Raw genomic sequence first — 13,484 nt, forward strand, 5'->3', positions numbered from 1 at the left:
ATAAAATAGGAGATATTTATTATTATTGAAGTAAAACTTTTTTACCACGCTTGACTTGAGGAGTAAGCTGGAAAGTGCGTGACGAGAGTGTTACGCAAAATGTGATCGGGTGAGGTGAAGTTAAGAGGGAGATATAAGTTAGTGAAGAAATGCTTTTAGACATTTTAAGACTGGTTATTAAGGCTTCTAGGATTCTAAAGTTGCGGTGAAGTACCGATGCATCTTAAAAAATAATAATAATAATATATGGAATAACAAAAGCACGGGCATAATATCATCATTACAGCCTTTACAGTCCACTACTGGACATAGGCCTCCATAAGTTTACGCCAAAAATAACGTGAACTCATGTGTTTTGCTCATAGTCACCACGCTGGGCAGGCGGGTTGGTGACCGCAGGGCTGGCTTTGTCGCACCGAAGACGCTTCTGCCCGTCTTCGGCCTGTATATTTCAAAGTCAGCAGTTTGATGGTTATCCCGCCATCGGTCGGCTTTTCAAGTTCCAAGGTGGTAGCAGAACTATCTTATCCCTTAGTCGCCTCTTACGACACCCACGGGAAGAGAGGGGGTGGCTATATTCTTTAGTACCGTAGCCACACAGTACATAATAAGCCTGTGGATATATCACATAACTATAAAAAAAAGCGCATAACTCAAGAATGGCTCGACCAATTCGGCTAATTTATTTTTTTTGTGTTTCATAAAGCCCACAGAAGGTTTTAATACTAAAAAAATAATAATATTTTTTTAATTAATTTTTACTATGAACTTTTGATAGAAATAAGTCTGTCCGGGCAGCTAGTAAAGTATATAAATATATATTACTAATTCTTTCATATCCTAGCCTACGTGCATAATCCATGGAGCTTTTTAATCGTAACAGGGTCTAATCTGTTGATATCCATTAGTTAAATTTATAACATACATAAAAATTTATCGCTAGATTAAAGACTATGATATTAACGATCCATAGTCTAAAATGATATAAGTTTTACGCGTGTCTGCTAGTAACTCTGTATTAGTCTAATGACTTCAAAAAAATTTGAAAAGAAAACTTAACTAAACTTACAAGTTTAAAATCAACTAAAGTTTACAAACTTAAAACTAAAAAAAAAATTTTTGCCGAACTCTTTAAGTAATTCAGTTTTCCTTTGACGAAACCTTTTGATTTGTATCGATTTGATATTTAAAGCTTACATATTGGACACAAAAAAAAATTTAATACGATGGCAATTATTTTATTAATTAAAGTTAAATAACTGATAAAATTTATCTGGATCTACAAAAATAACATTACTTTCCACTCCACTTTATACACAAACAAATATATATAATAATAGCTAATAGGGCTATAGAAGTCTCAATATAATTATATTGATGATATAAATATACAATGTAACATAACATAATAATACACTTTATTGTACACCAAAACAGAAATAATGCATATTAGATTGATTGATGATACATATGACACAAAGTATCACATAAAGTACATAGAGCGGTCTTATCGCTGAAAATCGATCTCATCCAGGCAGCCAAGGGTCCGAGGATGTACATAGTATTGTCATTACAATCACATTCTAAACAAAGCACTAAAAGGCAGAGCAAAAAAAATAACTTACTATCATTTTTCATATTTCATAATAATATTTTATCGCCCAATAACAATAATCTTATCGAGAGCAGATCAGAGAAAAAAATATAACATATAATCAAGTATATATAAATCTATTTCCCAGCCATATGTTTTTGGATTTCCAAGAGACTCTTGGCTTTTGTTTCAGGGATAAAAAATATTGTGAACAATAACGCACAAGTGCAGGTACAAGTGAAAAACCAGAACATAACGTGACCACCGATAACCTCAATCAATGAACCAAACGCAGTTGTAACCAGAAATCCAGCTAACCAAGCGCAAGTCAGAGCAACAGCTGATCCCTTACTTCTTACGTTACAGGTGAACATCTCGCCTATGAGAACATTTGGCACTATTCCCAATCCTGTAACAAAGATTAAATGTTTCACCGTATAAACATATATAATTTTACATTGCTATAAAATTTTCTTACCAAAATCATATCCAATAAAGAATACTATGAGAATAACCAAAGGTAACCATTGCACGTTAATTATTCCAGGTGCTCCTACGTGGTCCAAGTAAAAGTACAGGCCTAGCGAAAACTGAAATTAACAAAAGCTGATGTTAATAAAAAAATTATTACGTGTATCTCTTTGAAAATACTTAGGAGGTATGTATACAAAACGATATAATTAGACCTAGCTGCAGCCGATAAACTGTGTCTGTATGCTCGACCAGGGTTATCATAGCTTTCCTATAAAATTTGCGTAAAATGACAATGCAGCAGTATTTGCACGGTGCGAAGAAAACCGAAAGAAATTTTTTTTTGTTAGCGTAGCCTATGGACGCCTGATACACCAGAAGTATGGCAACCCCACTGCCTACTCCCACACTTTCTAGAAGCTTAGGCAACCCTGCTCACTACAGGAACATAATACTAATTGAGAGTTTTATTAGGTGGCTGTGAAGCTCTGTAAGATTGAGCAAAGTCTTCAGTCAAAACTTAAGAAGAATGTTTCTTGCTATGGCCTACTTGAAATTATTTGTATACCTGTACATCTGTTCTATATAAATCCTATCCTTAACTCCTTTATTTTCTCAAACGAGTGATGCATTTACATTTTATGTACATAGTTCTAAGGTTAGTCAGTGGTGACAATTATTACTTTACATCTAGTGAACCTACTGCGTGTTTTTTATAAAAACTATTTTATTAAAAATTATCTTAATATATATAAATCTCGTGTCACAATGTTTGTCCTCAATGGACTCCTAAACTACTTAACCGATTTTAGTCAAATTTGCACACCGTGTGCAGTTTGATCCAACTTAAAAGATAGGCTATATTTTATTTTGATATATTATGTTATTATTATATTTCAGAAAAAAATAAGGTGATACGAAGTTCGCTAGGTCAGCTAGTCCTTTTATATATTTATGTCTATAGTAATAAAGAAATGTAAATACTGTTGGCTATTTTGCCATACAAACGTTTGCCGTGGCCTGGGTGTTTGTGCAATCCTTATGGGTTGCCTCATTGTGTCTCGGAGAGCACTTTTAGCCGTCGGTCCCGGTTGTTATCATGTACACCTGATAGCGATCGTTACTCATAGTAGGGAATATATCCGCCAACCCGCATTGGAGTAGCGTGGTGGATTAAGGTCTGATCCTTCTCCTACATGGGGCAAGAGGCCTATCAGTGAGATATTACAAGTTAAAGCGTATAGATGAGATTACGCTTCAATTTTGCCATAAATATTAATTGATTGTGGTAGAAAGTCGATACAGATCAATGATTAAGTTATAGAGCAGTGAAGCCTTGGTCCAAATATTTGTTAGGACAACTGAATTTTTTGAAAACTGAAGTTAAAGTTGAAACTGTCATTAAGAAACCTATGTGTGTCAAGCAGAACTTACCATACTGATAGCGCATACAATAGTAGATATTATTAAAAGCGTTCTTCGTCCTAACCTTTCGATGAAGAAAGATGATACAACACTACCGAATAGTTCAAAACCTCCAATTATTATCATAGATACACTCGCGCTAATAGATGAACCCGCCATTTCAAATATAGATGCAGAAAAGAAGAAAACAGCCATAACACCACTTCCGTGTTGTAAAATATTTATAGTAACAACAATAAAAAGTGCACGCCTGTTTGTTTTTAGTGTGAACAATTCTCTCCAGTCCATTTTAGTATTGGTCGATTTGAACTCTTTTTTAACTTCATATAGATTATCCTTGTCTTCTAATCTTCCCAATATCTTTAGAACTTTAACGAGTGATTCTTCATCATCTAAGATAATAAAAATATTAAGAAAGAACGTTAGAAAGTTGTTAAAATTATGAATTAATAATTCATTATTCATTATCTCAGAAAATGTCTTTAATAACAAAAGTTTTGGAAAGTATTTTATACTTACTTTTTAATACGTGAAAAATAGGAGATTCTGGCAACAGCAATACACATGCCGTAAAAATTATGGACATTGTTAAAATAACGTATGTCGATGTATGGTAAGAAAAAAATGGTCCAACAGACAACAATAAAATTGCACCAATAGTTGTAAAAACTCCCATAGCTGTTAAGAGAAATCCTCTTATAGACGTGGATCTGCAACAAAAAGATAAAATATACAATTAATTTAATATAAATTGAGAAATATACGTTATTACGCAAATCTTTTTAATTTAGTTTTTATAAGTAATAAGCAAATTTGAATAAACATGAGAGAGATAAGAAACAACTTAAATTCGTAACGAATTATTGAAAAATTGGGCTAAAATGTACTAACGCTATTTCTCCAATGTAAACTACATTGATCAAGGATATAATTCCAATCCCAGCACCAGCTATGATTCTTCCGAAATACAGCATGGCTAAATTCTCGCTTATAGACAAAATGATATTAGCCATTACTGACAGCATGCCGCCAAGAATCAGACAAGGCTTCCTTCCTTTAGAATTCGATAGCCATCCCATTATATATGGGCCTGAAAATATAAAACAGTTTAATTTCATTTATTTTTTTAAATGAGATACTAATTTAACGAACATCTATTTGTTTTTAACCGACTTCCAAAAAAGGAGGAGGTTCTCAATTCGACTTTTTTTTTTTTTTTTTATGTATGTTACATCAGAACTTTTGACCGGGTAGACCGATTTCGACAAATTTTGTTTTAATCGAAAGGTGGTGTGTGCCAATTGGTCCCATTTAAATTTATTTGAGATCTAACAACTACTTTTCGAGTTATATCTAATAATGCGTTTTTACTTGACGCTTTTTTCGTCGACCTACGTTGTATTATACCGCGTAACTTTCTACTGGATGTACCGATTTTGATAATTCTTTTTTTGTTGGAAAGGGGATATCCCTAGTTTGGTACCGTGATAAGGAAACCAGGATTTGATGATGGAATCCTAGAGAAATCGAGGGAAACTCTCGAAAATCCGTAATAACTTTTTATTGGGTGTACCGATTTTGATAATTTTTAATTTAATCGAAAGCTGATGTTTATTATGTGGTTATATATAAATTTTATCAAGATCTGATAACTACTTTTTGAGTTATCTTTGATAACGCGTAGTTACTTGACTATTTTTTCGTCGATCTACGTTGTATTACTCGTCGATGAAATTGAAGTCGGTTTTTTTTTTCGTTTGTGAGCAAACATAATTTATTATACGGAACTTTTTTATTTTATACAAGTTAAAGGAGGAAGCATCATTTTTTTGTACAAAAAACTATTTATAGAGATATGAATAAATAATAATAAAAAATAAAAATCTTAAGTAACGGTCTCCTAACTTGAGCAAACGTAGGAAATAACTAAATAATAATGAAATCAGCAATACAAGAACAAACAAACCTGTCACGGGCGATCGAAACTGCAATGTCTAACGCATTTTTATAATGACTTAGCCGGTAAACAATCTTATCACCTGATGAAAAGCGGTTAACGAAACCTATAGATGCTTGCAACACTCGAAGAATCACAAACGTGTTGTAAGCCCTATTCCCGATCTTCCCCAGGAGTTCTGGCCATCTTGCTCGCGAGAGAAGCACACAACATTGATTGAGAACAATATTATGTAGCTATGGTCTTCTGTAGGGTACTTCCCCAGAGGGGCTGCTCCAGATTTTGAACAGGACAAATCCTACTGTGCGCTACCTCCGTGAACGCATCAACCCATGTGACCACGTTTTATATTATAAACCAAAACTGAAACTTTTTTACTTAAACTGAATTGGTCTTTTCTTAACTTTTTTATAATCTTTTTAATTATTTAATTCCTTAGCTTAATTTATTTGCATTTATAAGTTACTGTGTCAGTTACGATAATTATATTTAGCATTATGTACCAGTAATTTGTGTAAAGGATCACACAGTTTAGACTGATTATCTCACTAATCTCAACGTATAATTGTTGTAGTCTAAATAATTTTGTATAAATATTGTGCGTTACCTGGTATAGCCCCAATGTACATTATAGAAGCTATAAGCGAAATTTCCGCTTCCGATGGCAAATAGCGTAGTGGTGATTGATCGGGATCTCGGAGTTTTGGTATGATCGGACCCGTCCAAGTAATTGTGTATCCTAGGACCATTTGTCCTAAATATACTGAAATTAATACAACACTTAATGATGTATTCCTACACTTCCTTTCATTTTTCTTTGAAGTATATATATACTCTTAAGCATTTTAATATTTTTGTACCACACTCAATTTCCTTATACTAATACACTGGCACTAAAAACTTAATACGGCACTATATTTATACAACGTTTGAAATACGTACGGCAAGCCGATATTAATATTTGATTTTTTATTCCAGACGTTTTATTAAAGAACATTTTAATAGATGTTTATTGAATTACACTTTATCGCGTATTAGTTGTATCCACAAAGTGATATCTCGTCACAAAAAACGTTGTCAATATGAGGTATATAAAGTGATTGTATTATTATATACTAAGTGACTATATTTGACAGCTTGATAAATTAGTTAATGAAAAACAGCTTGTATAGAAAAGTTTTAGTTCACAAAGAGAACATACAAGAGACAAGCACTTGTAAAAACTAACTAGCTTGTCAAAAGATTACTAAATATATAGTGAACTTTTTTGGATTTTATCGCGGTTTATTAGGTTTTTTACATGCCCGACGTTTCGGACACTTTACAACAATCTCAATCTTGATCACGAAAGGACTATATCTAATACTATTAAACGAGCAATTCTTGTATATGTATATATTATATATATAGAATCTGAATCTCGGAAACGGCTCCAACGATTTTCATAAGATTTAGTATATAGGAGGTTTCGGGGGAAATAAATTCGTCTAGCTAGGATTCATTTTTAGAAAATGTCGTTTTATCCCTGTTTTTAGGGAGTGAAAAAATGTCGTTAAAATACGAAGGTAAATTTAATAAAATAATAATAAAGTTGTAATAGCTCGGTGGGAAATCGGCCGGTCGCGATCAACTGAGAAGATCATGGTTCAAATCGCCATGCCCCCTGATCAAGTATTTTTTTTCTTTTTTTTTCTAATTGCTCTCGATTTTTATTTAAATAGGCAGTTCTTATTTTTTATTATTATGCCGGTATAATCGAAAAAAAGTACTGTGTGGCTACGGTACTAAAGAATATAGCCACCCCCTCTCTTCCCGTGGGTGTCGTAAGAGGCGACTAAGGGATAACACAGTTCCGCTACCACCTTGGAACTTAAAAAGCCGACTTGTGGCGGAATAACCATCCAACTGCTGGCTTTGAAATACACAGGCCGAAGACGGGCAGCAGCGTCTTCGGTGCGACAAAGTTAGTACTGCGGTTACCAACCCGCCTGCCCAGCGTGGTGACTATGGGCAAAACACATGAGTTCACGTTATTTTTGGCGTTAACTTGTGGAGGCCTATGTAGAGCAGTGGACTGTATAGGCTGTAATGATGATGATGATAATGATGATAATCGAAAAATATCATTCATATTTTATCATTATTATTTTTTTTATTATTGTTGATTTTTTATTTTTTATATTTATAAAATATATATATATTTTTAAAAATACAAATTTTTTATTATTGTCGTTAAAAAAATTATTCATATTTTATAAATATGTAATTTGTATATATTATTATGACTTCCAAAAAACACGATTTTTTGGAGCGCCTATCAGTTTTTGAGAATCAATTACTCTCAATCTTGTAATTGTGTAATTTGTATCAATTTTCAATTTATCGTCATTTCTTATTTTTATTTTATACATTGTCTTTGTTATACATCGTGCGTTAATTCATTATTAATAATTGTGTTTGCAGGCAAACGAAAAAAAAAAACCGACTTCAATTATATCGACAAGTAATACAACGTAGGAATACGAAAAAATAGTCAAGAAATACGCATTATCAAAGATTACTCAAAAAGTTGTAATCAGATATCGATGAAATGTGACCACATGATAAACATCGGCTTTCGATTAAGTTAAAAATCACCAAAATCGGTACACCCAGCAAAAAAGTTATGCGAATTTTCGAGAGTTTCCCTCGATTTCTCTGGGATCCCATCATCAGATCCTGGTTTCCTTATTATGGTACCACACCAGGGGTATCTTTTTTCCAAGAAAAAAAGAATTATCAAAAACTTTTCATAAACGACGAAGTAAAACGAAAATATACGGTCGAATTGAGTAACCTCCTTTTTTTTTGAAGTCGATTAAAAAACACTTCATCCAAACCGGCACTGAATCATTTTAACTATCTCTTCTACTAATCCTTCACGATTTACTAAAAATACCGAGCTGAGCTCGGTCACTAAGGTACTAGTAATTAAAACATAAAACATTCCCTTTAGCATAATCCACTTTATATTATTTTTAGCTACAATATTAACTCTTTATTGATCATAATCCTTAAAAATATACTTTATATCTATTAGTTTTTTTATTTATTGTTTTGTTATGTCATAAATTATATAAATTTGTTGACATAGATAAATTTTATAAAATTCTTAGTTCACCGATAAGAGTTAATCATAATCTTATTAAGCCTACAGTTATTTCTTAAATAAGTAAGATAAAAAAGTGGTTTGTATGGTATTTTTAAAAACAAAAATAATTTATGAGCATATATTTGACTAGCCCTTTGGCGCAGTTTGTAGTGATCCTGTTATCTGCTCCGAAGGTACAGGGGGTGGGGGGGTGTTAACAGTATAAATTAATCAAAAACTAAGTCACACTAATCAAAGTGCAAAAGAATCAAATTTAAAATCATTTTCAAGTTTACTTTGTCATCGGAGCATGTTAAATAATAATTTTCAAATCGCAATTGGCATCCACAGGAAAGGCTTGCCTAATGTTGCTGGATGTCAGCAACTTTAACAGTCTTGATTTTGAACCTTACTGACTACTTCTTGTTTATGTTATATGATAGCAAGCAATGTAACTAGGGATATAATGAGGATAGTAGGACTTGGTTGGATTAGCAAGAATTCGACAGGTTTTTTAAATATATCTCTTAGTTAATTAGAAAAACACGTTTGCTATTTTATGAACGTCTCTAATATTTAAGATTATCAGATTAGCATCTCGACTTGTGAAACAATTACGGACATATATTTTTGTGCTGACAAGTTCTGAAAATCAAATTTGCATGTCAGAGCTGACACATACATTTCACTCCAAAATATGTCGATACACACTCGTGTAAAAAATTAAAAAATAATAATATGAAAAATATTGGTTTAATATTTAAAAGATAATTGGATTATTCTCACTTGAGAACTTAAACCTATTTAATACCTAATTCTTTAATCATCTATTGGCATTATTTATATTTTGTAATGCGTGTCGTCATGAAATAAAAGAAACAAAACATAAATTATTATTTAACCTATGTATATCCAAAAGACTTTGCTTTTGTTGCAGGAATGAAGAATATTGTGAACAAAAGTGCACAGGCGCACGTACTTGAGTAAATCCAAAAACACCATAAGCACCTAAGCTCTCCAACGTGCTATTAAAAACCGAGGTAACCACAAATCCTGCTAACCATGCTGTGGTCATCGCGACTGAGGAACCAATACTTCTCGCTTCACTCGAGAACATCTCACCAATAAGGACATTCTGAACTATTCCTATTCCTAAAATAAAGAAAAATGATGTAAAATTAATCGATAGTGAATGTTAAAAGAAAATTATCAAGGAGGTAGAGGCGCCAAATGACTTCCTTCAAATCTGGAACATATCGATTAAGGACGCACCTTTACTGTACTAAACATCACCAAATAACACTCTTGATTAGTGTTTTGATCCTTTGAGCAATGTAGGCAGTAAGCTCCTGGAGAAGTACTCGACGACGGGTTAAAAAAATTTCCTTATATTGCCAGTGTTCATAAGTTGCGGTAACCGCTTATCATCAGGCGCTACACGCACGCTTGCTGCACACCCAAAAAATGTTTAAAAAATCTTACCAGAATCGTATCCAATAAAAAAAAAAACATTATTTTATTTTTTATTTTTTTACCGTATATAATAGATAATAATAAATGCTTCAAACTCAAATGACCCTACAGTAGGATATTCTCCTGTCTTGGGGGCCCGAAAACACACAAAATACACATACACAACGGTCGATACACACGTGTCACATGTCTGTCGTGAGCGGGAATCGAACCCGCGACCGCCAGCGCAACAGCCAGTGCTATGACCGCTGCGCCAACGCGTCGTGGTCTTGTTTTCCTATCGTAAGAAACTTAATGCTTGTGTTATAAGCAACAGCCGACAGTTATAGCTATTTTTTATATAAAAATATACATAGAATATAAAATATAATATATATACAAATCTTATACAATACAGGCGGGAATCGAAGCCACAGCTAGGGTCATTACAAACCGCGCCAACGGGCTAGCCAAACGACGAATCTAAAGATTGTTTACTACCATTGTATTAAAAAAAAAACGAACCAACATGTTAGACATTTTAATAAAAACTATTGCTTACCATACTGAGAGAGCATATAGTAGTCGATATTATCAGAAGCGTTTTTCTTCCTAATCTTTCAACTAAAAATAGTTATTAAATGGTTCTGATTCAAATTACATATAGTTTGACCAGTACGTTTGGAGAAATATGATTAATATTTTTATTAATATTACCTTTTAATACATAAAATATAGGAGATTCTGGTATGAAAAGTAACATATAACGTAAAAACTATTGCTAAACCTAAACCAAAAATATGTTGATGCATGGTATGATAGAAATCCTCCTATAGCAAATAATAAGATTGCTTCGCAAGTCATGGAAATTCCAACAACGCTTAAAAGAATTCCTCTTATTGACGAAGACTTGCAAAAGTATGTACTTTATTTTTTCATGTTAAACTACAAAAATGTTCGAGAAAATCAATATATGTTCATTTAAAGGTAAGCAACATCTTGCCCAAAATCTCTAGCCTGACTAGGGAAGTACAAACAATGTTTTTTTTATGTTGATAGTTTATTATAAAAACAAAATATACTGACTAAGATCATCATTGCAGCCTATACAGTCCACTGCTGGACATAGGCCTCCACAAGTTTACGCCAAAAATAACGTGAACTCATGTGTTTTGCCCATAGTCACCACGCTGGGCAGGCGGGTTGATGACCGCAGTACTGGCTTTTGGCTTGTCGCACCGAAGACGCTGCTGCCCGTCTTCGGCCTGTGTATTTCAAAGCCAGCAGTTGGATGGTTATCCCGCCATCGGTCGGCTTTTTAATTTCCAAGGTGGTAAAGGAACTGTGTTATCCCTTAGACTTGACTAAGATATGTTAATGTTAAATTGTAATTCTTGAAAAAAAAAATACTAGCATTACCTGGAATTATTCCAACGTACAAAAGAGTCGCAATGAGATTAATGGTGATTAATTCTGATCTCGCAATTTCGGCAAAATAGGTCCTGACCAAGATATTGTGTATCCTATTAGTGCTTGCCCCAAATATACTAAAATAAAATAAAATTCGATCAAGTCTCGCAGTACCGCTCAAAGCTCGGATGGCTCCCGATAAAGCACCGTCGTAACCTCCATGTCGTAACTCTCCTTTATTCCATACTTCTTCCCCGCTATACCTTAAAGAGCGCTTTTCTTTCCTGGGTAACCCTACTTTTCACCTAAATCTTCGCTCTCTAAATGATAATAAGTTAAGTTTACCTACATATAAACACGAGCTTATATTCCAGTTCTTTCTCGCTAAAGGCTGTAAGACTGTGGAATTCCTTCTAAAATCCGTCAATCCCCTACTATATCTGTCTTCAAAAATCGAGTTAAGAACTTTTACAAAACTATGACTTAATTTCTTACACGCATATATTCGCCATTATTTTCTCAAAACGACTTATATTTGTACCAATTAAGCATATTTTTTATTTTATTTTTTTAAATTACTTCTTTATTATTTATATATAATATTATTATTTATTTATTATATTATATATTTCATTATTATTTATTTATTTATACTCTTTAATACTGTGAGTATTGCGCATGTGTAGATATTTGTATGTATTTATATGGATTGTATATATTATATAATTGTAGATTATATTATATTCTAAAGCTGCACAAGCCCCTTATATTCAACAAGCTCCTATCTGGTGAGTAGTCTGGAAGAGATCACTACCTAGTGATAAGACCGCCCGTTGCATGCGATGTAATTATTATTTTCCCTTTAAGCTTTATTCTTATGTAATTGTTATATGTTACTGTGTGCAATAAAGTTATTTATTATTATTATTAAATTTAATGAATAGAATTTATCGGAATCGCTGAAGATTTTGAAATACACCTTAAAGAAATTTTCGTTATACTTCTTCGAATTAACAAAAATGAATTATTAATTTGCATAGATTAAAATATATTTATACGGTAGACTGTATTTTACCTCTCGTATTTTTGTCAAATGATTTTAGAGGAAAACTTGAAAGCAAAAAAATATTAAAAACAGTGCGACGTATAAAAGCATACAAAAGAAACTTAATCAAGCAACACTACAATAAAAAGGATAATAAAATAAAAACATGAATAAAAATTAACATGTTCTTGTGTTTTTAAATAGGTACTCACTGCATGTCGATGATATTATTTGATTTAAAATTCCATTATTTCTAAAGAACATTTTTGTTACTTCACGTCCTAACAATTTGAGAAAAGTGCACTAACAATTAATTATCTCTTTGATAAAGCAGTAACACAATTTATTGCAGCGGTTACACTAAGGTGATATCGTTGTTTGATTGTAGATGTGTTTAATATTTTTCTACTTCCAAATACTAACCAATTATTGTTGATAAACGACTTTTATTGTACACTTCGCTGATCTTGCATCATCTCGTTAATCTGAACTGTTAATCTATGGAAACATGGGATCGAAAGAGAAGAAGATATCACTTTAGCCTATCGCATTCACTGCTGGACATAACTGGGCTTTCAAAGTTTGCGCCAAACTTCTCGATTATTGCAATGCTTTCTTTTTTTTTTCAAATTTTTCGCAACTCTCAAATACAGCCTTCACCGGAATTTTTACGATACGGCATGATAGCGATTTCGAAATCGGTTATAATAAATTTAAGTCTAATATAAAATATAAGTCAAAATATCTCAAAAAACTTGTCATTAAAGCCACGGCAAACGCATAGTAGGTAATACAACTTTTACATACTTTTTTATCAAATTTAATTGTCTATTGACTGTTATCACAATAACAACATTTTTTCACGTTTAAATTTTATCAATTGCAACAATATTTATTTATGGATATTTTAGGGAAAATAGGTACTTATCATACCCGTGTTTCAAGATTTATAGGCGACGATTAGTTTTTATAGATGAATTTAAATTTAAAACAAAATGTA

At 32.6% G+C, this 13,484-nt stretch overlaps 1 protein-coding gene across 1 annotated transcript; it reads right to left on the reverse strand.

Annotated features, from left to right (window-relative positions):
- Positions 1-1,731: 1,731 nt before the first annotated feature.
- Positions 1,732-12,701, reverse strand: LOC123664949 (facilitated trehalose transporter Tret1-like). The gene is made up of 9 exons (XM_045599314.1): positions 12,697-12,701; positions 11,614-11,723; positions 9,553-9,729; positions 6,055-6,210; positions 4,382-4,580; positions 4,145-4,200; positions 3,500-3,882; positions 2,073-2,184; positions 1,732-2,003 (listed from the first exon to the last, which is right to left on the reverse strand). The coding sequence occupies exons 1-9, from the start codon at positions 12,699-12,701 to the stop codon at positions 1,732-1,734; spliced, it is 1,470 nt and encodes a 489-aa protein (XP_045455270.1).
- Between the last annotated feature and the right edge of the window lie 783 nt (positions 12,702-13,484).

This window comes from Melitaea cinxia, chromosome 23 (assembly GCF_905220565.1).
Source record: "Melitaea cinxia chromosome 23, ilMelCinx1.1, whole genome shotgun sequence".
In the NCBI taxonomy this organism is placed as follows: domain Eukaryota; kingdom Metazoa; phylum Arthropoda; class Insecta; order Lepidoptera; family Nymphalidae; genus Melitaea; species Melitaea cinxia.